The 26,792-nt window shown below is 45.0% G+C and overlaps 1 protein-coding gene and 1 long non-coding RNA gene across 4 annotated transcripts in view; one reads left to right on the top strand and one right to left on the bottom strand.

Moving 5' to 3' along the window:
- The first annotated feature begins 1,238 nt into the window (after positions 1-1,238).
- Positions 1,239-26,140, top strand: LOC136579137 (uncharacterized). The gene is made up of 4 exons (XR_010786709.1): positions 1,239-1,308; positions 1,379-1,408; positions 22,704-22,757; positions 25,915-26,140. It is a non-coding gene; the product is annotated as an uncharacterized lncRNA (long non-coding RNA).
- MBP (myelin basic protein) overlaps positions 23,961-26,792 on the bottom strand; it is a 183,434-nt gene continuing 180,602 nt past the window's right edge. For all 3 annotated transcript variants that reach the window (XM_066579476.1, XM_066579475.1, XM_066579474.1), the window contains exon 9: positions 23,961-25,367. In XM_066579476.1, the coding sequence (XP_066435573.1) occupies positions 25,323-25,367 (45 nt within the window). In that variant the 3' untranslated portion in view covers positions 23,961-25,322. The remainder of the gene's footprint in view (positions 25,368-26,792) is intronic.

Genomic DNA, 26,792 nt, shown 5'->3' with positions numbered 1-26,792 from the left:
GGCGTAACCATGGGGGATGCGGTTGCACCCGGGCCCAGGAGCCTTAGGGGACCCATAAGGCCTCTCTTCTCCATATAGGGAGCCCAGTACTATGAGTAAAGCATTATAGTTAGGAGCCCTGTTACAGGTTTTGCATTGGGGCCCAGGAGCTTAAAGTTAAGCCTCTGCATGAAGGGATTAGGAGAAGTTGGGCCCCAAGATAAACTTTTGCACCCGGGCCCATGAGCCTTTAGCTACACCCCTGGTTGCTGGCAGTGTTTGCACTGAATGATTAGCGTTCAGTTTCACGTGATCCAGCAATAAATTGAACAATAATGGTTCCATGTAAAAGGGCCCTGAGGCCCAGGCAATGTGAGCCAGTGGGCAAGTTGCCTTCTTTACTTGTCTTGGGATATTATGTGCAGGAATATTCCACTGCATCATTTACCATTGCTTCGGCAGCCCATGTTTTTCCATGTATCTTGTGTAAAGTGTGAAAAACCTCATAGGTTATCTGATGAGCTGTGAATTTATACACTATATGGTGCGCGAAACTCCTGTTACACAGAGCAATAAAGTATTCGCACGAGCGAACGATGACAGAGTTCGCTCATGCAACCTGTTTATACAGGCAGATAAATCATTCCCAATTTCATTCGGAATGGCATCCGTATATCGGTCGGTTGTCCACATTCACAGTAGCTGTGAATGACTAAACATTCAGTCAATGACATGCGGAAAAGGGAGCGATTAGTTTTATGCCTGCATAAAAGAAAATGACGAACGAGAAGTGAATGAATTTTCATTCAATCGTTGGCCTTGTTTACCCTTAACAATCATCGTTCACATTTGCATGATCCAATGATTTTTCTTTAATGTTAATTGTTGCGTGTAAAAGGGCCTTAAGTCTCTAAATGGTTAAGGTGCAGGATAAGTAATATTGCTTTGTTTTTCAGCTTGGTTCCTTTGAGGATTTGGCTCAGTCTTTCTATATCATTGCTGTATTCTTGGAAGATACAAATAGTTATGTGTTGCTCGCCAGGGTCTGCTTGTTTGTCTGATCTCCTGACAATTATTTTCTGTGCTGTGATTCCAAGAGAACTACTGCGAGCTCTTGATTGATCCACAGCCTCAGATTTCTTATTGTTTGTTTATCACAACGTCTTATGGGAAGTCTGGGATTAGTTTTTGATCTGTTTTGTGTCATGCTCAGATATAGGTTTCTTTTTTTCTTCTCCCTTTCCTATTGTCTTCAACAGCTCAGTTATACAGATGTGTCTTGTTCTGCATGGACCAAGAAAGAGCTGCGGCCTGTTCCAAATCCCAAATGTAAGTTTTAGCCCTTTTTTTTTTCAAATTTATGTTTATTAAGGTTTTATAGATGTTTTATCATTTTTAGGAGAGGAAAAATGAGAAAAGCCTTTATGGGGTAAGCTTTTATCATATCTAATGTATAACTTATACTATTACAATACAAAGCAAACCACACTGGCATTTTAATGTTTAAAATGTACCTGAGGTTTCAACAAGTTGCCTAAAATATAACAGTACTCCTCACCCTCTCATTTGCTGCTGTCTGCTCCATGTTTCATGTCTGTAGGTTCTGATTTTCACGTGCTCTTCCCCATTTTTCTGTTGTCCCGCTGTTTGCAATCTACTTTCATGCAAGATAGGTGTAGCAAGCCTACTATTATGCTAGTAGTTCACTGTCTTGTACTTCCTTTCCTTTACTTCCCATGATGAATCTCTCTGTCTCTTGTCCAATTGACAGGGAGACAGTATGTAAATGCCCTCCCCTCAGCTTTACCAGGAGAATTCTGGCATTCAGAGACATTCTTGTCAAATGGTTAGTAAACCCAACATAATGTGCACACACAGCAGGAGGGGCAGAGATTGTACAGACTGCAGACCTGTCAGCCTGTGAGTGCAGGGAGTAGTATGTAAATTAGTCCCTCCCCCACAGCTAACAGAGCATCCCAGTGTTCCAGTAACTAGAGAAGCTCAACAGCTAGCAACAGGCAATGGATTGCAGAGGGGCTGGAAGGGAGACCCCTAGTGGCAGCCACTTCAGCTTTGATTTACAGTGGTAAAAAAAAGTGTTAATAAAAAGTATATTACAAGATTGATGAGACATGCAGAGTAGTAGATGAGTAGAAGTTGCCTGAAAAGTGAATGCCTCTTTAAGCATAGTAAACCACGCAGCTGACTATGTGCTTCCAATTAAAGTCTCAAAACCTTCAGCCTCAGCCTGACACTCATCTTCACCAGAAATCTCCAATTCTCTCCTTCCTGGTATCTAGTTATGTAATAAATAAACAATAGATAAACTCACATTTCAGTATCACATCTGAAACAACGGCCACTTTTTCTTTCTTCACATAGGTGATTATGTTGTCCATGGGCTGTCCATATCAATAGGGCTATTCAGGCATGCATTGCATGTGTCACGTTTTTCCTTCCATGTGTCATCCATTTTTCTCGCATGCAAAAAAAAAACAGAAAAAGGACAAATTATGCCACTTTTGTCCCAACCCACTAAAAACCCACAGAAAGGTCATAAGTTCTATGACAGTCATGGAAACTGTGTAACATACCAATAAGCTGTTCCCCTAACTTCTATGGGAGTTACGGAAACAGCAAAACAGACTAGTGGGCTGTTTTTGGAACTTTCCTAACTTCCATGGGAGTAATGAAAACAGCTAAGCAGCTCTCCCTAACTTCCATGACTTCCATAAGTGTAATAGCTTAGTGAGCTGTTTCCATAACTTTCCTAACTTTCATGGGAAGAACAGAAACCATTCCCCTTTCCCACAACCTCATCTTACCCTTTTTCCCGCAGAAGGCACACAATAGTCAGTTTTGGCAAACTTATAAACTAAAAGAGTCAAAATATGTAAGCCCTATCTGTTGTTGTCCCAGAAACAATCCCACTACCAACACCATGTCCTTAGATAGTCTGCTGCAATGTTGCACCGATACCACACCACCCATTGGCGCCATTACATATGGGCGGCATGTAACTGGAGCCATCAGTGAGCTAATAATACATCTCATCCCTTAAAGGGGTTGTCCCGCGAAACACAGTTGGGGTATACACTTCTGTATGGCCATATTAATGCACTTTGTAATGTACATTGTGCATTAATTATGAGCCATACAGAAGTTATTCACTTACCTGTTCCGTTGCTAGCATCCTCGTCTCCATGGTGCCGTCTAATTTTCAGCGTCTAATCTCCCGATTAGACGCGCTTGCGCAGTCCGGTCTTCTCTGTGTTGAATGGGGCGCTCGTGCTGGAGAGCTGCTCCTCGTAGCTTCGCCCCGTCACGTGTGCCGATTCCAGCCAATCAGGAGGCTGGAATCGGCAATGGAACGCACAGAAGACCTGCGGTCCACCGAGGGTGAAGATCCCGGTGGCCATCTTCACAAGGTAAGTAAGAAGTCACCGGAGCACGGGGATTCGGGTAAGTACTACCCGTTTTTTTTTTTTATCCCTGCATCGGGGTTGTCTCGCGCCGAACGGGGGGGCTATTGAAAAAAAAAAAACCCGTTTCGGCGTGGGACAACCCCTTTAAGAGGAATTTTGCAGTAAATTCAGGCTAAATGATCAGTGCAGGAAGAGGAGAAGAAGTGGCTCAGAAGTGGAGAGTTGTTTTTTTTTCTTAATAGATGTTGGAAATTTTCTTATTTTCTTGTACTTTCTATTTATAGAGCTTTTATTGAAAGTGCTTATCTAAGCTTCATTTACTATGGTGAATAGCAGACAGGTTGTAAAGGGAATGTGTCATCTGAAAAGGACCCATTGTTTAAATTTACTAGCTTGACCTGATGTTCTCTACCCGAACATAAAATGTTTGGAAAAATGGCTGTAAATCCGCTGGGTTAGGTGATTATTTAGAGTGTCACTTTGTATTTGAAGCAGATATCTAATATAAAAAAAGCCTACAGGTGTCTCTCTGTCTGTCTCTCTCTGTCCGTCTGTCTCTCTCTCTCTGTCTCTCTGTTTGTCTCTCTCTGTCTGTCTCTTTCTGTCAGTCTCTGTCTCTCTGCTTGTCTCTCTCTGTTTGTTTGTCTCTCTTTTTGTTCATCTCTCTCTATCTGAGCAAGGCTTCACTCTCTCTATCAATGCCGAAAGAAAGAGATAGTCTCTCTGTCTATATCTATCTCTCTATCTATATCTTTATATCCTCTATCTATATCTTTATATCTAACTCTCTCTCGGTGGAGGAGCTGTCACAATTGAGGCCAGTATGTACCGGCAGTACAGTATATACAACCCTGTCCCTCCCGGCTGTGCTCCGGCCCAGAAGTTATGCAGGGGCTTCCCGGACACTCCATACACTGGCTGTGTAGTGTGTGTGTATGTGCGTATATGTGTGTGCGTTGTATGTGTGCGTGAATATGTGTGTGTGCAACGATACACAAAATAAATCAATCATAGCATGCGCTATTTCTCTGTGTACGTATGCTCATGAGCTCTTACACTTGTATGCACTGCGAATGATACACTGTCCATACAGAAAACATTTTTTCAAAAAAGTCACACTGCGCATGTCCATATGTGCATGATATGTGGTTCATGTGCAGTGCCATACGCAGCTACACGCGGTCTCTGCCGGCAGAGTGTATGGTCACAAAATGGGTAAAATGCTGTGGGGAGACTAACAGTGTTTTCGCATATGCCCGTGGGCATGAGCCCTAATTTTTATATTAAACATTTTTTTTAATTCTTTCGTAATTTGTTTTTAATTTGTCACTATGTATATTTCTATACTTATACGCCCCTGTGAATGAGCCCTTAAACTGATTCAAATCGGAACAATAGTGGTTAGGGCCCTGCTCACAAGAGCTTACAGACTATAAGGAAATTCACACATAGGATACTATACATATATACCTACATAAAGCTGTGGAAGTCGATCACCCGCCGTGTTGAGAAGTGCAATGCGGTGTGTGGGGGATGCAGTGGGAAGAAGAGGATCAGGTTTCCAAGTGGAGGTGTAGAGCCAGGGTAGAAAGAGAAGGGTTTAGATTAGGGAATTTTATAAACCTCCCTTAGAAACTGCTTTTAGAGTATGCTTAAAACTGTGTGTTCAGAATTAACCTGATATCCTGGGGTAGCACATTCTAGGAAGCTGGTGCAGCTTGGGAATGATCTCGGAGGCAGGAGTGGGTGGTCCAGATTAGAGGAATTTAATCTAAGTTCATTAGCAGAGCGGAGGCAACGGTTAGGGTGGTAGACAGAGAGGAGGGAGTCAGTATAGGGTGGTGCAACATTGTGGAAGGCCTTATTGGGTGAGAGTGATGAGATTTAGAGATGAGCGAGCGTACTCATTCGAGCTTGATGCTCGTTCGAGTATTAGGGTGTTCAAGATGCTCGTTACTCGAGACGAGCACCACGTGATGTTCGAGTTACTTTCACTTTCATCTCTGAGACATTAGCGGCCAATAGAAAGGCCAATAGAAAGACATGGAAGGCATTACAACTTCCTCCTGTGATGTTCCAGCCCTATACCACCCCCCTGCAGTGAGTGGCTGGGGAGATCAGGTGTCACCCGAGTATTAAAATCTGCCCCGCCCGCGGCTCACCACACATGCATTCTGACAGAGATCAGGGACAGTGCTGCTGCTGCTATAGGGACAGTGTTAGGTGTTATTTTAGGCTTGAAGAACCCTAACGTTCCTTCTTAGGGCCACATCTGACCATGTGCAGTACTGTTGAGGCTGCTTTTAGCAGTGTTGCACAATTTTTTTTTGGTATATCGGGCGTGCAGACCATTGTGTCCTCAGTCTGCAGTCATTTTACTCAGTATAGGGGCAGTACTGGTGAGGCAGGGACAGTGGGAAAGGTGAAAGAGATATACTATCTATATAGGCAGTGGGCTTTTTCAAAAAATTGGGGAAAAATACTATATTTGGGCTGCCTGTGATCGTCTTCAGTGTACTGCGTGTCTGCTGGGGGTAGTAGTCCTAATTAATACGCAGCTAAGCGTTACAGCAGGCTTGCGCAAAATTGTTTCCTGGCTCTGCTGTGCCCGTTACATCACCGCCGTGATAGCGCTAGAGGGAAACAGTAAACATAATATACGCTGCATACAGTATCTGTCTGCTGCTTTAGCTCACCATTTAAAAAAAGGGAAGCCAAATACTTAAGGCGTACCACTGCCTTTTGGCGACTTGACTGCTTCTGCGCTGTGAATTCCACTAGCTGAGTGATACGCACCTACGTCTCACTACAGTCGTGCACAAAATTGTTTCCTGGCTCTGCTGTGCGTTCCGTAAGCGAAGTCAGCCTCCAACCACAGGCCAATAAGCGGCACATTTAATTACAGCGTTCTGTTTCTGCTCTACTCGTAATACACCATGCTGAGGGGTAGGGGTAGGCCTAGAGGACGTGGACGCGGGCGAGGACACGGAGGCCCAAGTCAGGGTGTGGGCACAGGCCGAGCTCCTGATCCAGGTGTATCGCAGCCAACTGCTGCGGGATTAGGAGAGAGGCAAGTTTCAGGGGTTCCCAGATTCATCTCGCAATTAATGGGTCCACGCGGTAGACCTTTATTAGAAAATGAGCAGTGTGAGCAGGTCCTGTCGTGGATGGCAGAAAGTGCATCCAGCAATCTATCGACCACCCAGACTTCTACGCCGTCCACTGCTGCAATTCTGAATCCTCTGGCTGCTGCTCCTCCTTCCTCCCAGCCTCCTCTCTCCATTACAATGACACATTCTGAGGAGCAGGCAAGCTCCCAGGAACTGTTCTCGGGCCACTGCCGAGATTGGGCAGCAATGGTTCCTCCCCCACCGGAGGAGTTTGTCGTGACCAATGCCCAACCTTTGGAAAGTTCCTGCGGTCCGGGGGATGAGGCTGGGGACTTCCGGCAACTGTCTCAAGAGCTTTCAGTGGGTGAGGAGGACGATGACGATGAGACACAGTTGTCTATCACTCAGGTAGTAGTAATTGCAGTAAGTCCGAGGGAGGAGTGCACAGAGGATTCAGAGGAAGAGCAGCTGGACGATGAGGTGACTGACCCCACCTGGTTTGCTAAGCCTACTGAGGACAGGTCTTCAGAGGGGGAGGCAAGTGCAGCAGCAGGGCAGGTTGGAAGAGGCAGTGCGGTGGCCAGGGGTAGAGGCAGGGCCAGAACGAATAATCCACCAACTGTTTCCCAAAGTGCCCCCTCGCATCATGCCACCCTGCAGACGCCGAGGTGCTCAAAGGTCTGGCAGTTTTTCACTGAGAGTCCAGACGACTGACGAACTGTGGTGTGCAAGGTTTGTCGCACCAAGATCAGCCGGGGAGCCACCAGTACCAGCCTCACCACCACCAGCATGCGCAGTCATCTGATGGCCAAGCACCCCACAAGGTGGGACGAAGGCCGTTCACCACCTCCGGTTTGCACCACTGCCTCTCCCCCTGTGCCCCAACCTGCCACTGAGATCCAACTCCCCCTCTCAGGACACAGGCATGACCGTCTCCCGGCCTGCACCCACACCCTCACCTCCGCTGTCCTCGGCCCCATCCAGCAATGTCTCTCAGCGCAGCGTCCAGCCGTCGCTAGCGCAACTGTTTGTGCGCAAGTACGCCGCCACGCACCCGCACGCTAAAGCGTTAAACGTGCACATAGCCAAATTGATCAGCCTGGAGATGCTGCCGTATAGGCTTGTGGAAACGGAGGCTTTCAAAAACATGATGGCGGCGGCAGCCCCGTGCTACTCGGCTCCCAGTCGCCACTACTTTTCCCGATGTGCCGTCCCAGCCCTGCACGACCACGTCTCCCGCAACATTGTACGCGCCCTCACCAACGCGGTTACTGCCAAGGTCCACTTAACAATGGACACGTGGACAAGCACAGGCGGGCAGGGCCACTATATCTCCCTGACGGCACATTGGGTGAATTTAGTGGAGGCTGGGACCGAGTCAGAGCCTGGGACCGCTCACGTCCTACCCACCCCCAGAATTTCGGGCCCCAGCTCGGTGCTGGTATCTGCGGTGGTGTATGCTTCCTCCACTAAACCACCCTCCTCCTCCTCCTACGCAACCTCTATCTCACAATCAAGATGTGTCAGCAGCAGCACGTCGCCATCAGTCGGTGTCGCGCGGCGTGGCAGCACAGCGGTGGGCAAGCGCCAGTAGGCCGTGCTGAAACTACTCAGCTTAAGAGAGAAGAGGCACACGGCCCACGAACTGCTGCAGGGTCTGACAGAGCAGACCGACCGCTGGCTTTCGCCACTCAGCCTCCAACTGGGCATGGTCGTGTGTGACAACGGCCGTAACCTGGTGGCGGCTCTGCAGCTCGGCAGCCTCACGCACGTGCCATGCCTGGCCCACATCTTTAATTTGGTGGTTCAGCGCTTTCTGAAAAGCTACCCACGCTTGTCAGACCTGCTCGGAAAGGTGCGCCGGCTCAGCGCACATTTCTGCAAGTCCAAGACGGACGCTGCCACCCTGCGGACCCTGCAACATCGGTTTAATCTGCCAGTGCACCGACTGCTGTGCGACGTGCCCACATGGTGGAACTCTACACTCTACATGTTGGCCAGGCTCTATGAGCAGCGTAGAGCTATAGTGGAATACCAACTCCAACATGGGCGGCGTAGTGGGAGTCAGCCTCCTCAATTCTTTACAGAAGAGTGGGCCTGGTTGGCAGACATCTGCCAGGTCCTTGGAAACTTTGAGGAGTCTACCCAGATGGTGAGCAGCGATGCTGCAATCATTAGCGTCACCATTCCTCTGCTATGCATCTTGAGAAGTTCCCTGCAAAGCATAAAGGCAGACGCTTTGCGCTCGGAAACGGAGGCAGGGGAAGACAGTATGTCGCTGGATAGTCAGAGCACCCTCATGTCTAAATCTCAGCGCGTTGAGGAGGAGGAGGAGGAGGGGGAAGAGATAGCTTGGCCCACTGCGGAGGGTACCCATGCTGCTTGCCTGTCATCCTTTCAGCGTGTATGGCCTGAGGAGGAGGAGGAGGATCCTGAAAGTGATCTTCCTAGTGAGGACAGCCATGTGTTGCATACAGGTACCCTGGCACACATGGCGGACTTCATGTTAGGATGCCTTTCTCGTGACCCTCGCGTTACACGCATTCTGGCCACTATGGATTACTGGGTGTACACACTGCTCGACCCACGGTATAAGGAGAACCTTTCCACCCTCATACCCGAAGAGGAAAGGGGTTCGAGAGTGATGCTATACCACAGGACCCTGGCGGACAAACTGATGGTAAAATTCCCATCTGACAGCGCTAGTGGCAGAAGGCGCAGTTCCGAGGGCCAGGTAGCAGGGGAGGCGCGGAGATCAGGCAGCATGTACAGCGCAGGCAGGGGAACACTCTTCAAGGCCTTTGCCAGCTTTATGGCTTCCCAGCAAGACTGTGTCACCGCTCCCCAGTCAAGGCTGAGTCAGCGGGTGCACTGTAAAAGGATGGCGAGGGAGTACGTAGCCGATCGCACGACCGTCCTCCGTGACGCCTCTGCCCCCTACAACTACTGAGTGTCGAAGCTGGACACGTGGCCTAAACTTGCGCTGTATGCCCTTGAGGTGCTTGCTTGTCCTGCGGCTAGCATCTTGTCAGAGAGGGTGTTTAGTGCGGCTGGGGGAATCATCACGGATAAGCGTACCCGCCTGTCAACCGACAGTGCCGACAGGCTTACACTCATAAAGATGAACAAAGCCTGGATTTCCCCAGACTTCTCTTCTCCACCAGCGGAAAGCAGCGATACCCAAACAATACGTAGGCTGCACCCGCGGATGGAAGCATCGTTCTCTATCACAATCAAAAACGGGGACCTTTTAGCTTCATCAATCTGTGTATTATATTCATCCTCCTCCTCCTGCTCCTCCTCCTGAAACCTCACATAATCACGCCGAACGGGCAATTTTTCTTAGGCCCACAAGGCTCAGTCATATGACTTTTGTAAACAATGTTTATACGTTTCAATGCTCATTAAAGCGTTGAAACTTGCACCTGAACCAATTTTTATTTTAACTGGGCTGCCTACAGGCCTAGTTACAAATTAAGCCACATTAACCAAAGCGATTAATGGGTTTCACCTGCCCTCTTGATTGGGCATGGGCAATTTTTCTGAGGTACATTAGTACTGTTGGTACACCAATTTTTTGGGGCCCTCGCCTACAGTGTAATCCTAGTAATTCTTATGGGCTCCGCCTGCACTCATGGTACAGCAAGGTGTGTGGGGTTGGCCTACACTTTTGCTACATAAACATAAATGTAACTGGGGCCTTGTCTATACTGCAACTACTGAAATGTGAAAGAGACTGTTATCTCCCTAAACTGCTGCAACGGGAATGTTACTGTGGCCTGTCTTGACTGCTACTACTACTGAAATGGAACTAATACTGTGCTCCCCCTATACTGCTGCTTCAGAATTGTTACTGGGGCCTGTCTGGACTGCTACTACTACTGAAATGGAACTAATACTGTGCTCCCCCTATAATGCTGCTAGTGATATGTTACTGGGGCCTGTCCCTAATGCTACCGCTGAAATGTTACTAATTCTGGGCTCTGCCTATACCGCTGCTAATGCTATATCACTGGGGTGTGGAAACGGAGGCTTCCCAAAGATATGATGGTGGCCAGGCCATTTCCCACCAACGCGGTTACTGTTAAGGTGCATATAACCACAGACACGTGGAGAGGACACGTAGTGCCTCAAAAACATCCCCCTCCTCCTCCAACAATGAAAACATTCTTGGCAAATACCTTTGCATTGGTCCGTCTGGTGGCAGTCCAAGAATTTCACCTTTACCGACACAAGAGAGCCCCCCCACCATCCCCCCGCCACGGTCCACTTAATCCTGGCCACATTCCGAAAACCAACTAAATAAAACCGCACCACTAGGTCCGCAGTCGCCACCACATTCCCACCAACGCGATTACTGTTAAGGTACATATTACCAGTCTGACTGGGGCATGCACTGTGGGCCGAAGCACACCTATATTGTATGTGACGTTAGCTCTCCTGAGCAGGGCACTGCAATGGGATACATTTATGTACCGCCGATGGGTTCCAGGGAGCCACCCATGCTGTGGGTCCACAGGGACTTCACATTAGGGATTTGTACCTGCCAGTGTCTATGTATTAAAAACCCCGGTCAGACTGGGGCATGCAGTGTGGGCCGAAGACCACCTGCATTTAATCGGACGTTACCTCAGCTGTGATGGGCAATGCAATGGGATATATTTATGTACCGCCGGTGGCTTCCTGGGACCCACCCATGCTGTCGGTCCACACGGAGTTGTAACTGCATGTGTCCACTTCTAAAGAACCCCAGTCTGACTGGGGCATGCAGTGTGGGCCGAAGCCCACCTGCATTAAACCTGACGTTACCTCAGCTGTGATGGGCAATGCAATGGGATATATTTATGTACTGCCGGTGGGTTCCAGGGAGCCACCCATGCTGTGGGTCCACAGGGACTTCACAATAGGGAGTTGTACCTGCCTGTGTCTACTTATAAAAAACCCCAGCGTGACTGGGGCATGCAGTGTGGGCCGAAGCCCACCTGCATTTAATCTGACGTTAGCTCTGCTGTCCAGGGCACTGCAATGGGATACATTTATGTACAGCCGGTGGGTTCCAGGGAGCCACCCATGCTGTGAGTGCACACGGAATTCCCATTGCGGAGTTGTACCTGCCTGTGACTATTTATAAAAAACCCCGGTCTGACTGGGGCATGCAGACCCCTTGACAGAATGAATAGTGTGTGGCACATGGGTTCCCCATTGCTATGCCCACGTGTGCAGCTCCTGATGGAGGTGGCACAGGATTGGATTTCTCATTGCTTCTGTACAGCATTGTGGGCTATCGCCCTGTCCCTTTTAAAGAGGGTCACTGCCTGGCCGTGCCAACCCTCTGCAGTGTGTGCCTCCGGTTCCTCCTCATGGCAGACACACTTATAAATAGACATGAGGGTGGTGTGGCTATGAGGCCAGCGTGTGGCATGAGGGCAGCTGAAGGCTGCGCAGGGACACTTTGGTGTGCGCTGTGGACACTGGGTCGTGCGGGGGGGGGGGGGGTTGGGCAGCATGTTACCCAGGAGAAGTGGCAGCGGAGTGTCATGCAGGCAGTGATTGTGCTTTGTTGGAGGTAGTGTAGTGCTTAGCTAAGGTATGCCTTGCTAATGCGGGTTTTTCAGAAGTAAAAATTGTTGGGAGGAGGGGCACTCTTGCCGCTATTGTGGCTTAATAGTGGGACCTGGGAACTTGAGATGCAGCCCAACATGTAGCCCCTCGCCTGCCCTATCCATTTCTGTGTCGTTCCCATCACTTTCTTGAATTGCCCAGATTTTCACAAATGAAAACCTTAGCGAGCATTGGCGATATACAAAAATGCTCGGGTCGCCCATTGACTTCAATGGGGTTCGTTACTCGAAATGAACCCTCGAGCATCGCGAAAAGTTCGTCTCGAGTAACGAGCACCCGAGCATTTTGGTGCTCGCTCATCTCTAATGAGATTGTATTCTATATTTGACGGGCAGCCAGTGCAGTGAGTGGCACAAGATGGAGGCATCAATGTAGCGGCATGACAAGAAAAAAGCTTGGCTGCTGGTTTCAGGATAAATTGGAGAGAGTTTAGCGAGGGGAAGCCTGAAGTAGAGAGTTGCAGTAATCAAGCTGAGAATGGATAAGGGCAATACTAAGAGTTTTTGATTTCTCCATAGTGAAGAAAGGGCCAATTCGGGAAATGTTTCTGAGCCGTGGGTGATATCAGCGAGCAAGTGACTGAATATGGGGAGTGACGGAAAGGTTATGACCCCAAGACAGTGAGTGTGCTGCCAAGGAGTTATGGTGGTACCATAAACTGGGATAAGACATCAGGTTGGGTCAGTTTATGGTGGAAACACAAGAAGTTCAGTTTTTGAGAGGTTAAATTTTAGAAAGAAAGATAACATATTGTTGGAAACAGCGGACAGACAATCACTGGCGTGTTGTAGTATCGAAGGTGTGATGTCATAGGAGGAAGTATAAAAGTGGGTATTGTCAGCATAGGGATGATAATAAAACCCAAATCTACTTATAGTTTGTTCAATAGAGGCCATGGAGATGGAGAAGATGAGAGAGCCAAGGACTGAATCCTGAGGAACACCAACAACAATGGAAAGAGGAGAGGAAAAACAGCCAACGAATGAGACACTCAATGAGCGATCAGAGAGGCAGGAGAAAATTAACCCCTTTATGACGGCCCTATAATGCTTTTACGTCCTGCAGATGCAGGATGTGTATGAAGGGAGATCCCGGGGCTGCAATGAGCTGCGCGGCTCATCAGGGCAGTTAACCCTTTAAATGCCACCGTCAATTCTGACAGCGGCATTTAAATCCTCCAAATAATGTTTGGGGGTCCTATACGACCTCCCGCAATGAGATCGCAGGGAGCTGTGCGGGTGTCATGGCAGTCGAAGGGGCCATCTGAAAGGCCCCAGGGCTGTCACGGAAGAATGCCTACCAAGCCATCCAAGAGTGGTAGCTTGAAAGACTGCCTGCCCGATTGCAGTATGATGTAATGCTTTGGCATTACATCATACTGCAGAAGAGATCAAAGCGTTGCAAGTTGTGGTCCCCTAGGGGCACTAAAAAAAAGTAAAAACAGGATCGATAAAGTTTTACTAATTGTGAAAAAAAAGGAATAAAAATTTAAATCACTGCCCCCCGATTTTGCCATATTTATAATAAAAGAATCCAAATCCTAAAACAAAAATACATATTTGGTATCACCGTGTCCATAAAGGTCCGACCTATGAGAATAACGCATTACTTACCCTGCACGATGGACATTGTCAGAAAAAAATAAAGAACACTGGAAATGCACTTTTTTGGTCACCCTGTCTCCAAGAAAAAATGCAATGAAAATAAGTAAAATAAACAAAATAATTAGTCACTTAGCTGTCCTGGGAGGCTTTATTGTGTGGAGAGTAGTACGATATCAAAATTTCTGTTGAGATGAGCTTCCCCTCCTTTTGTCTATTCCAATCTTAAAAAAAGATTTCAGTTTCCCTATGTATTCCAACCAGTGATTAAATCCCTTGATTACCCAAGCGTAGTAGGCATCCTTGAAAAGTACAGAAAGATTAGCCTTATCATGTGTGTAATATGACAGGCAGCCGAGTTTGTTACTGGTATTGGTTCAGATCTGAAGATAATAAGACTTTAATTGAATTGCTGAGGCCATGAAACCCAACTATAGACATGGTGGTATATGTGTATACCCGCAGAGTACTTGCAGAAAAGAAGACCAAGGCTCACCAATACACAGCCAGCTGTGATCTACTGGGTGCTCTAACACATTTCTATCATAGCATTAACTTTTTGGGATGTGCTGCCAAGAATGATGAATTTCTTTTATTGCCAGAAGGATTATTTCAAATGTAGAAGTTACTATATTAAATAAAAGCTGAAAAGTAAGAAGTTCCTAACAGAAAATGAAAAATTGTACTTTGTTATCCAGCCGTGACTGAAAATCATGGCTGTTATTGGAAAGTACCGAAAATATATTCTACGCATAACATTAGAGCAAACCTTCAGTTATTGCCACTTCATTCGAAATAATCCCCTAGAAATGCTGGAATAAAAGTTTTAGCGTTTTCATTGCCTAAAAAGCTTATAGAGAGTGGTGGGGAGAGACCGAGCGAGGACTTTATTGAGGCTGGATCTCCAAATTGGTAAAAAAAATGCCCATTGTAAATTTCTGGTACTTTTTCGGCATTGTTACAATGGCCCAAGAATATAGTTGTTAAACAACAGAAAACCCAAAGCTTGGGTTAGAACAAGAACATTCTTGGCACAATTAGGTTATACTCACACTGGGTGGTTTGGATGCTGTACAAACTGCACCCAAAACAGCATTGGCAAACCAACAAGTGTTTTTGCCGTAGTTTACTGCAAATGTGGCAAACCGAATCAGCAAAAACACACAAGGTATTGCCAATGCTGTTTTTGGTGTGTTTTTTTTGCTACATCCAAACCGCCCCGTTTGAGTGCACCCTACAGTAGACATGCTAGAATTATTGAGTTTTTGCACATGAATTCCATTAAAAGAAGGCAAAATGGATACATCCGTTTGTGGACTTCTACCTTCATGGAGAGGTATGTTGGACTGGTGCTAAGAGTTATTATACTATATCACTATAAAACCTGCTGTTATATTAGGACCCTTCTATTACTTTTGGTAATGCTTAAAAAGAGGGTTCGTCACTAGTGATGAGCGAGTATTGCCCTTAGCGAGTACCTGCCCGCTCAAGAGTCAAGGTTCGGATGCCGGTGGTGCGCAGGGAGCTGCGGGGGAGAGCGGGAAGGAACGGAGGGGGGATCTCTCTCTCCCTCTCTCCCCCCCGCCCCCCCCTGCTGACTGCCGCTACTCACCGCTCCCCCGCACCGGCACCCGAACCTTTTCTCTCGAGCTGACAGGTACTCGCTGAGGACAATGCTCGCTCGAGCAATTGCCTTAGCGAGTATACTAGCTCATCTCTATTGGTCACCTCTCATGATTTGTCTGTATGAGTAAATACTTGTATTTCACATGAAATAACAATTCTGGAGCATCTCTTGGTGTGAGGTTCCTCTGTTATTCTTCTTAAAAATGTATGAATAAATGGAAAACTAAGTATTACCACTTGAGGGGGGGGGGGGGGCGGGGTCCTGTACAGTCTGTCATTGTCCAATCAATGGTGACCCCCATTAGACAAGAGGAATGGTAACACCCAGTTATCAATATGTTCATAGATTTCTATGAGGAATAACAGAACACTAACACAATTCCAAGCACTTAGGCCTCATGTCCATGGGTGGGAGTCCGCAGCGGAATCCCACCCAGCCCATGGCCGAGGACACTACTTACCTATCTGGATCCTCTGCATGGCTGTGCGGGTCTTCTATCTTCTCCACTGCGGATGTGCCGGCCGGCGCACCGCCACACGTGCACAGTGGAGTTTTTTTTTTTCAAATCTCCTGCTTTCCCGCTGAATCCGTGGCCCGTCCGCAGTGTCAGGTGCAGGAGGGCCGTGCATCGGACGGCTTCCATTGACTTCAATGGAAGCCGTCCGTTCAGGAACCGCAGCAAAACGGAGCATGCTGCGATTAGTTTTCTGGACCAAAAGGTCTGCAAATCAAATCAGCATGCTTAAATTCAGCTGCAGAGGCCCATATGGGTGGCTTGAACTGCAGCTCATAATACGCCGGGGAACATTGGGCCTAAGGGTCCTTTTATGCAGAGGAATTAATCTTTGGAACAAGCGGATGAGTCATTTGCTTTCAAGCGACATCCGTTTACACGCGCAGATAAGCATTTACACTTGTTCAGCATTTTTCATCATAGCTCGTTTAGTACACCGTCGGTCTATCAGGGGAGTCTGCGAATTTCTGGGAATGGTTTGAAAACTACTGAAGATCGCCTTTCATGGAACGACTGACGAATATTTATGAGTGGCTTTTATGTCAGTGTTTTGCAACTCTCCCTCATATTTGTGCTTGGGCTGATTGCATGCTGGTTTTGTATCAACATCTTTTGCAACAAGCGGTCTGACCTTTTGCACTGGGGGAGCCCAGGGTGTCGGTGCCAGCATGGTTTGCTCTCTGTCATTCCTCAGCCTTCTTCATCTTTATCCGTAGGCTTTGAATATACATTGGGCGGTGCATGTTTGGCCTGGCATCCTTGCATATATTTTCCATCTATATGCAGGTGTAGCACTGTTCAGCCGCTCCTTCCTTGGGTTGGCTCGTTAGCACTATATACCCATTTAAAGCTCCTCCAATGAGTATTTGAGGCTTCTGCCTGTACTGGGAGGTGAGTGTCCAGTCTCCCGATCTTTGTCCTTTTTATATGTTTGGTAAATTTGGCCGTCCTGTTCTGTGATTTTGCAAATTTCCCCCTTTGAATGAATTACGTTCATCATTCAATCGTTGGCCGTGATGACACTGTACAATCATCATTCATCTTTGCACGATTCAATGATTATTTAAACGATAACCATTTTGTAAAAAAAAAAGGACCCTAAGAAAAAAAACTCAGAATTGTCATTTCATGGGGAATATAAGTAATGATCAACCCAGACATGTCAAGAGAGCTAACAGTTCCTCTTTAACCCCTCCAGTAGTTTTGGATGAGCTCTCTTCGTTCACATATGTTTTCCCGATAATAAGCGCTACCCTAATTTTCGGGGCGGGGTTCTTAAAATATAAGCCCCCCCTGAAAATAAGCCCTAGCTATACTACATGTAAAAAAACAAACAATATTCACCTAGCAGCCAGCATGCGCGTCCCTCGCACTGGGCTGCAGCGTTGCTGCAGGCTTCCGTGTACTCCTGCACTTTGACATAGCAGCTGTTCCTAGTAGCAGGGCTTGAATACCCTGGCTCCAGCAAGCTAATGCTCTGATTAGTTAATCAAGCACTATGTCAGCCAATGAAAGCTGGCGCCTAATTAATTAATTACAGCCATTCAATCATGTCATTCAATGAATGGCTGTGATTGGTTAATTGAGCGTCAGCTCTCATTGGTTGACGTGGCGCTCAATTAATCAATCAGAGTATTGGCTTGCTGGAGGCGGGGTATTCAAGCCCAACCACCAGGAAGAACTGCTCTGTTGGCGTGCCGGTGGACAGAGAAGCCTGCAGCAGCGACAGAGGCCAGCGCAAGGGACCCAAACGCCGGCTGCTATGAGTACTAAGTATTATAAGACATCCCCTGACAATAAGACACTGTGCCTCTTTTGAGGCAAAAATTAATATAAGACAGTGTCTTATTTTCAAGGAATCACGGTACCACTTTTCATATAGGTATATAAACATGATGCAGCTTCTTTCTTTGCTCCCTCCAACAGAATCCTGTTTATGTTCGCTGCTGGTATACAAGCAATATATCCTCTATAGAATATCAGTCACTATTAGCAATAGACACGTGTTATATAGGCATATAAATGTAATGCAGCTTCTCTGTCCTGTGTTGCATTGTAAAGTGGCTGCTGGATGCTATATATGGCTACGTCATGTAATGCAGGCGTCCAATGAAACTGCTGCCCATATTCAAGATGGAGGACACATTTGGTGACATCCGCAAGGTACCCCGGCTGCTGATTGGCTGCACGCTGACCTCTGCAACAGGCAAATTTAATTTTACCGTGATTTTCACCAAAAATCGGTTCTGACTAACTCAATTGAATTTTGTGATATTCAGGATTATTTTATCACCTGCCCAATGAATATGAGCAGCACACTTCCCTACATTGTGGGTACCAACCATAAAACACAGCTGACACCCAGCTGTAGATGCTGGGATTAGAATTAACTCTGATCCTGGCTGTTTAGCATTTATTTCCTCAAGTCCCCTAGTGGGACAGAAAAGTAAAAATAAGTTTAATAAACTCTTTTTAAGGATTTGCAGTATGAAACTGTACGGCATACAATAATTGCATATGTCCCCAGCACAGGTTTGGCGCAGAGTCTCCGTATGACATATTCAGTACATCATAGCAGTTTGCATTAGGTATTGTGAAAGAAATCTGAGCATTATCGTATTTCTTGTCCTCAATGCTTGGTAGATTTGGGGATTTTCCGTTCATGGACAATCAGTGCCACGATCTGCCTGATTGATACAGTTTGTTAATATGATGGATTACTTTGACAACCTAGTTCTGCTTTATTTGCATTCGTTGCGTCATTCTCCTTCTGATTTACTTACCTTTGTGTTCTGCTTACAGTGATATCATTTCTCATTTGTTGTGTTTTCCATCCACATTTTGTTACTGGTGACGGCTTACTTGATTGCTTCTGTTTGTAGTCATGATGATTCATTTGTTCCCTGCATGACTAATGCTGTGTGTGCCTCTACATGTGCACATTCACTATCTATTACTTCAAGGGTTGTAGGTCCTTGTGTTTACTTGGTACAAGTACATTCTGATTTGGTTCTAAGTAACTTTTTTTTCTTATTTTTTATTTGAATTTTAAGATGTACTAGACACAAAGAGGAACATTCTGATCAAATGATTTTATTGTCATTTGTATGACCAGCTTGGACTCCGCTCCAGACTTATTGAATACCTGTTGATTAGGGGCAGATTGGCCATACAACTCACCGGGAAATTTCTCAGTGGGCCGGTCCTGGAGGCCGGTAGAGGGGAGGAATTTTTTAAGTTTCTGGTAAAATGTAAAAAAAAAAGTTATACTCACCTGCTGTGTCACTACTCCTATATAGTCGGGAGCAGGAGGAGAGGCACAGCAGGTGAATAGAACTTATTTTTTTTTTTAGTATATATAACAGGCACTGAATGGAGGGGGGGCGGAGCCTATAAAGGGCAATGCTGTGCGGTACTGTTACTGAGTGGGTGCTGGGGCTGATATGGGGCATTATTACTGAGAAGGGCCTATATGGGGATTATTACTGAGAGGGGCCTATATGGGGCATTATTACTGAAAAGGGCCTATATGGGGATTATTACTGAGAGGGGCCTATATGGGGCATTATTACTGAGAAGGGCCTATATGGGGCATTATTACTGAGAGGGGCCTATATGGGGCATTATTACTGAGAAGGGCCTATATGGGGATTATTACTGAGAGGGGCCTATATGGGGAATTATTACTGAGAGGGGCCTATATGGGGCATTATTACTGAGAACGACGTATATGGGGCATTATTACTGAGAAGGGACTATATGGGGAATTATTACTGAGAAGGGCCTATATGGGGATTATTACTGAGAGGGGCCTATATGGGGCATTATTACTGAGAGGGGCCTATATGGGGCATTATTAATGAGAACGACGTATATGGGGCATTATTACTGAGAAGGGACTATATGGGGAATTATTACTGAGAAAGATCTATATGGGGCATTATTACTGAGAAGGCCTATATGGGGAATTATTACTGAGAAGGGGCTATAATTGGCATTATTACTGAGAAGGGCCTATAATGGGCATTATTACTGAGAAGGGCCTATAATGGGCATTATTACTGAGAAGGGCCTATAATGGGCATTATTACTGAGAAGGGCCTATATGGGGCATTATTACTGAGAAGGGCCTACGTATATAGGGCATTATTACTGAAAAGGGCCCATATGGGGATTATTACTGAGAGAGGCCTATATGGGGAATTATTACTGAGTGTGGGCCTGTGAGACGGAGCCTTACTGACCACTATGATGACTTTTCTTGTCAGCTGCAAAATTTGCTGCTTGAATATCTTTGGTCATTCGTTTCTTCAGCTATCCCCAGCCTCTAAAGCAACACAAATAAATTCAGACCCCTAAATTGAGACTCAAGTCCATAAAGAAAATGTAGACCTTTGACCGGACCCTTATAGGAGAGCATATATGTACAGTACAGTGAGTTTATAACTGTGCAATGTCTGACCCAGCACAGAATATGATTAACGACTTCTCTTCTCATTCGTTGTTGTTTATTTGCCTTGCCTCCCACAGACATAATTATATGGGGGGCATATTTTTTGTGGGACAAGTTGTATTTTTTAATGGTACCATCTAATGTGCCATATTTTCAGCCTAGCATACTATGTTATGTATGCTTGTTACTATATAATGTACTGAACAACTTTTCAAAGTTTTTAGGTGCAGCGAAATGAAAAAAATAGAATTGTGTCATTGTTCTTTGGGTTTAGTTTTTACTGTGCAGAAAAACAACTTGTTAACTTTATTTAGTGGTTCAGTACGATTATGGTGATTAGATATGTAGATAGTTTTTATAATGTTTTACTACTTTCAATAAATATTTTTTTTCAAAAAAATAAAATTATTCTCTGTTGGCATAATCTGGAACTCATATTTTTAGTTTTGCATTGAGGGGGCTCTGTGAGGGTTTGTTTTTTGGGGGAAGAAAGCTGTAGTTTACCATTATAGGGGTACATACCACTTTTTGATGATTAAATGGCCACAATCAGCTCTGATCACTGCTGCTGCGGGTGTCAGCTATTTTACACAGCCCACACCTGCTCAGCCCACTTCATAAACCTCAGTGACCAAAGGCACACATGGACATCCTTGGTTGTAAAGGGGTTGTGAGACAAGGGTCACAAATTTATTTGAGGACAATGTGGCTCCATGCTCAACGAGGTGGCAGCACTGGTATATGGGGGGGCAGAGTGCTTCCCAAATTTCTATCTGCACTCATGGAAACTTCATCCCCATGCAGAACCATCACTTTGTCTACTGGCCCCTGATGCACTGCAGCCAATGGAGGGAGTATGGACTCAATTGTGCCGATCGTACCTGCTGCTCTGAATAAAGATGGAAAGCACCACGTAGCAGAAGAGCAGAGAATGAGTGAGATGTGCCGCAGCATGGAATGGCGATTTTTCTTGTGGCCCAGCATCTTAGCAGGGGTCAGTGACCCACTGCCTACTGGCCCACGGGGAATGTGTCCAGTAGGACAAATTACCATTCCCCATTCCTGTTTACAATAAGAAATGATGGTATATTGTTACCTCAGTACTTCTTGATTAGTGGTGGTCTAATTGCCTTCAGAATGGAGGAGCCACAGAGCTAGTTAGGGTGCCTTTACACAGGATGACTGTAGGGCACTTAAGCTTTTGACAGCCGACCCGACATTTATCACTTCTGTGCTTTCACATAGTCATTCAGTGAATGAAGGCAGAGCGCACCAGAGAATTCTTTTAGCCGCCCACCTCCATTCATTGTGAACAGGCCTGTTTGCACAATAGAAAGTCACTCATTAGTTTCTTTGTTTTAGTGAGCTGAGACAGAGCGACTAATGAGCAATTTCTCGCTCAGCATCCTGTTGGGTCTCACTTTTACATGGAATGACTTTTGGTCAAAATCGTTTGAGCTTTTTTGGGGTCCGTAGTCAGCCTGTGTAAAAGTACCCTAAGGCATTGCAGCTTGTTTATAGTTTTTCCCTCCAAGCAGTGCTACCCATCCAATTCCTGGGCTGGGAACTATAAAACACCCATATTCACCTCAGGCCTTTAGTTCTTAGGATGAGCAGTTGGATCTCAGTGGCGGACCCCCATGACCAAAATGTTATCATACATCCTGTTGATAAGCCATAAGATTCTAAGATAGGAATACCTCTTTAATGTTGCAGTGTCTAGAGAGGTCCACAGGTCCACACCACCTAATGGGCTTGAGGTCAACCTAAGCTCCCTTTTTTATGGGCCAATAGCTGACTTATGTGCCCTCTATATGGTACATATGTCTTTGAGGTCTACATCACTGTCTACGGGTAAATATATAGACATTGGCAGACTCAGACTGGCTTACAGTGGAACTGGTAAATTCCCTGGTTGGCCCTGAGCTAGTAAAAAGCTCCAAGCTTGCCAACTCCTGCACAAGTGGCACAGATGGGCAGCATACGTCCATATGATTAACCGGATAGTTTGTCTGCTTGTATAGATACTTTGGCTCGCTGACATGGTGCATCAGGAAGCTGGAGGGTATCCTTCCTTCCAGGGCCTGCCTTCTTGACGATGCTGCAGAGGACCTAATTACCAATCATCTTGCAGCTTCTTGCTGCTCCCTGCGGCCTGGAGCTGGATAAGGACATATGCCTGACTTAGAGAGCTAAGAAGGCCTCTAGTCCAAGGCAAGAGTCAGGCAGCAGGCTATTGAGAAGGCGTCCAGAACAGAAACAGTCCAAGGCAAGAGCCAGACAGCAAACTACTGAAAAAAAGTGTGTGCATGTCCTACTAGGTAATTGAATGCATTTATTTATAATTCCTGTCATCCCTTTCTCCTCTACAGGGAACTAGAACTCCCAGCATGCCCTGATAGCTGCAGACCTTGAGGACCTGTTAGGTAATGTAATTTTCCCCACAGATTACATTTCACGAGGCGCTTTCTTAAGGGTGAGGACACATGAAAACTATACTGACATGCAATTTTTCAGCAATTTGGTACAGTTTTCAAATTGATTGCTAGTGTCCACCCAGTTTTGTGGATAATATTGCTGCTCACCTGCAAAACCACACAGCTGTTAGAAATCAACTTGAATACTGTGCCATTTTGTGATCAATACTGCATATTAGCGCACTTTCTGGTCATGATGTGGCGGCCATGTGTACTCTCACATTTATGGGATATGCCATAAACTACATCTCTGGGATGCTGACCTAGGGGGTGCTTAGCAGTTTCCTCCTGTTGCATTCCACATATACTTCAGTAGAGACAGGGTTGCACACAAACACAGCCACTTTTCTATTGAAGTGTATGGAGAATGCAGTAGTTGGGAATTTGTGCATTGGCAGCCTGTTAATATTTTGATGTGGGCCACCAAAATGAATTTTACTTGTGCCGCAGGCACCCCAGTCGGACACTGCACATTTAGGAATAATGAATAAAATATATACAAATGGGAATAAGCCAATTATGATTTATTCTATGCTCATTCCAGGGCAGCTATTTGTACTTTTACCTAAACCGACCGTTGCTTGAATTAATTGAATTAATTTCTAGAACAAGCGATTATGGGTAACTATCGACCCATGCAAACACAGGACCCAACAGGACAAGTTAGGAAAAACCGCTCACTTGTCAGAGTCGTCCGGTTTTCAGCTCACCTAAAAACCAAGCAACTGTTGGCCTATGTAAACAGGCAGTCATTCATCTATGAACAACTGCCTGTTTACTCTGAATGGAGGCGGGTGGGTGGAAGAGATCCTGTCGCGCCCCACCTCCATTCAGTGAGTGCTAATCACTATTACGACTGTCGGGATTTAGCCCAACATGTGTCCCATGTGAAAGTACCCTAAGTCTAGGAAGGGCACCTGTAACCTGTGGATGTGCTGACAATGAGCAACCAGTCCAAAATGCAATATTATAGTGCACTTAAGAAGAGGTACTAGAAAAAGTGGTTCTTTAAGTCTCCTAAACAGTGTAGTAGACAAGTCAAGAATCCCACAAAGAAATCTTGATATTTAACATATGTCACATGTAAGACCCATGTCTGAGTGTCTTTTCCTAAATCCCACCCCTACTTTCAATAACGATCATACAAATCCATTCATTTCTAATATGATTATTTTATTTCAATAACTTTAATAACACCATAAAAGGATAATGTTCACTTTCATTTGTTTTGCTGTGTAAACCTATAAAAGAAGTCCTGGCTAAGATCATGGTGAGATGTCTAGATTTTGCCAGACATATTCTAGTATATATTGAAGTCCCCCATGACCTACGGTGCAGTACATTAGTACACAGTACTGAAACATATTAAGTTGTGACGCTAATGAACAAGCTACATTTAAATAGCAACATGGGAATCGTGTAACTTCCCCCATTAAATGTATGCTGGAAAAGAGAAAAGTTCATTAAATAAAGGTCAATATAATGTACATTTTACTTAATAAAGAGAAAAATAAAACAGTGCAATTCAGAAGAGCCGCTTGGTGCATCTGTGGTTCCCAGTGCCCTCGGTATAGGAAGGTCATTAATGATAATTTATTAACTGTCTAATTTTAAGTACTTTCGTTAGACTAAATATCATTCTGCAAGGCAGCACTAATACACCAGTGTAACATTTGCAGAAGGTTACGAATCAATTGCTCTTTTTTTTGCCATGCTTGCATAATTGTTCTAGGCTATAGATAAGGATATAAGCCAGAGTTGAGACAAGAGGAAGCAGTTTAACCTGTATGTGTGCACAGTACCCAGGATATTCCTAGACTTTCCGAAATACCCAGTCTCTCTCACTATTTCTCTCCTCCCATAATACGGCAAAGGACAGAGCTTTAAAGCTAAACTCCCAATGGTTTATCTATTGTCCTCCACCTCGAGTCTGTACCATGCACCCTTCTCACGTGCTAGAATTGCCCTTAATCCAACAACCCTCAAGAACTACTGTCTCTACCTAGTATGAAAGAAAAACATGCATGTGAGAGAGAATGGATGTTATTAAAAAGTAAAATAATAAAAAAAGCACCATTATATAATAAACCCAAAGCAGCAAAAAGCGGAACAAATCCTCATAAGATATAAGTTTTGGTTAACTTCTCATTTATCTCTTATGTTGTCTGGCCAGGCAACGCATTGCATCTCATATCAATCAACAGTGCAATGCTAAAGGAAATCTAACAAAAATAAATCTGGGGTCTTCTAAGCCCTAAGTGGCCTAGCGACGGTGTTAATGGTTGATTAGAACATAGACAGCAGAGTCCATCACTGTGTTTCCATCGTCCTATTAATCAACTATATGTTTATCAGGTACTGGCAACACAACTTTACTGCAGTCACAGCTCTCGGTCTCTACCTGACAGATTGTTTATATGTCTATAAGCGTTATACAGAGTAGTAATGTTATTGGTAATGGCACTTCAGGTTACAGTGGCAGGTGTATCATTTGGAGAAGACGTCTTGGAGGCTTCAGCGCCTAGCCATGGGGGAAGATGATCGGCTGTCTCTTCCTCCCTGCAAGAAAAAGAGACATAGCACCAAGTGAGAATGAGACATGTTGGCGGCATTAATAAGACCGTTCACTTATATGGAAATATTTTATTTAGGTTTAGCACAGAAGAATCAATGCAGATATATTGTATATGAGACACCAGGAAGAAGCCTCTGACATCTCTATACCACAGCAGTGACTGGATTGAAGAATAGGATAGACCCTTTTCATAAAGCTGCGGATTAGTGAACTTTTTAAAAGTTCACCAAATTCGGGCAAAAAGTTTGGCTTGGTCCAAATTATTTTGAACCAAAGCGGAAGTTTACCAATACCTCGAAAACTGATGTATAACATTGTCTAAGAGCCATAGAAACCTTGTATAAAACTCTTAGATCACCTAGGAATGTATCTAAGTACTTTGAGCTATTTTTAAGGCAAAGATAATGAAGAAACAAAAGAGAAGGGAAAGAAGGAAAAAGAAGGATAAAAAAGAAGGAAAAACAGAAAAATAAGAAGGTATACGTTTTAAAACCATATTTATCAACTCTTTCCTTCTTATTTTCCTTCCAGGAAAAAGTAAAAGAAGAAAGACAAAGAAGGAAATAGAAGAGTTCTAGCGGGTTCGGCTAGAACAAGTTACCTGAGGTTCAGTTTGTGTTAAACCAAACTTCTAGCAGAGTTCGACCCAAAACCGGGTTCAACTGTTTGGTTCACTACTGTTAATCAAGTATCAATATAAAACTACCCTTTCTAATCGATGGCAATTGTTTATGTAGATGAAAAGGGTTTTTTTCACATTTTCACACCAAACCCTCTTTTTTTTTTGCTACATCCATAATATTTAATAGAATATTAGGAATCATTTTCTATAAAGGTGCTGTATTGTTCTCAACACCAGTCCAACTCCTCAGGTGACTTCAGAGCATCATGATTGGAGGCTATCCCATAGCCGGTGACAATTTTTGACACACTGACTATAAGTACTTCACCTGTGCAATGTTAAGGGAATCCCCAAAAATATGACCTTTTATGGATATTTGAGGAACCCTTTTTCCATTTCATTTATGGGGTCTATTGAAGTAAGGTTGTGTCTTAGGTAACCTTTTCATGTCCTGGGCAATATTCCTTCATTAGTATATTACATATTTTGAATTCATAATTGAATTTCTATGACACGAGTTTTCTGGTTCTCACATGGGATTTTAAAAAGAGGCCAAACATATAAAGTAATAATGTTAAAAAGTGGGCTAAACTTTGATGTCTCTGAATATATTTTTAGGTCACAGCTCACATTTGCTTAACAATCTTCACAACATGATTTTGAGTGATATTCCATCTAATTCCCTCTCTATTTGTGCTCCATGAACATTAGCAGTCCACATAATACAATAAAGTATTGCATTAAACACAGCTACAGCATAGGGCTGTAAGTGCAATGCCTTATGCAA

Source organism: Eleutherodactylus coqui, chromosome 9 (genome assembly GCF_035609145.1).
Source record: "Eleutherodactylus coqui strain aEleCoq1 chromosome 9, aEleCoq1.hap1, whole genome shotgun sequence".
NCBI classification, from domain to species: domain Eukaryota; kingdom Metazoa; phylum Chordata; class Amphibia; order Anura; family Eleutherodactylidae; genus Eleutherodactylus; species Eleutherodactylus coqui.
This window is presented reverse-complemented; position numbering and strand designations above follow the sequence as displayed.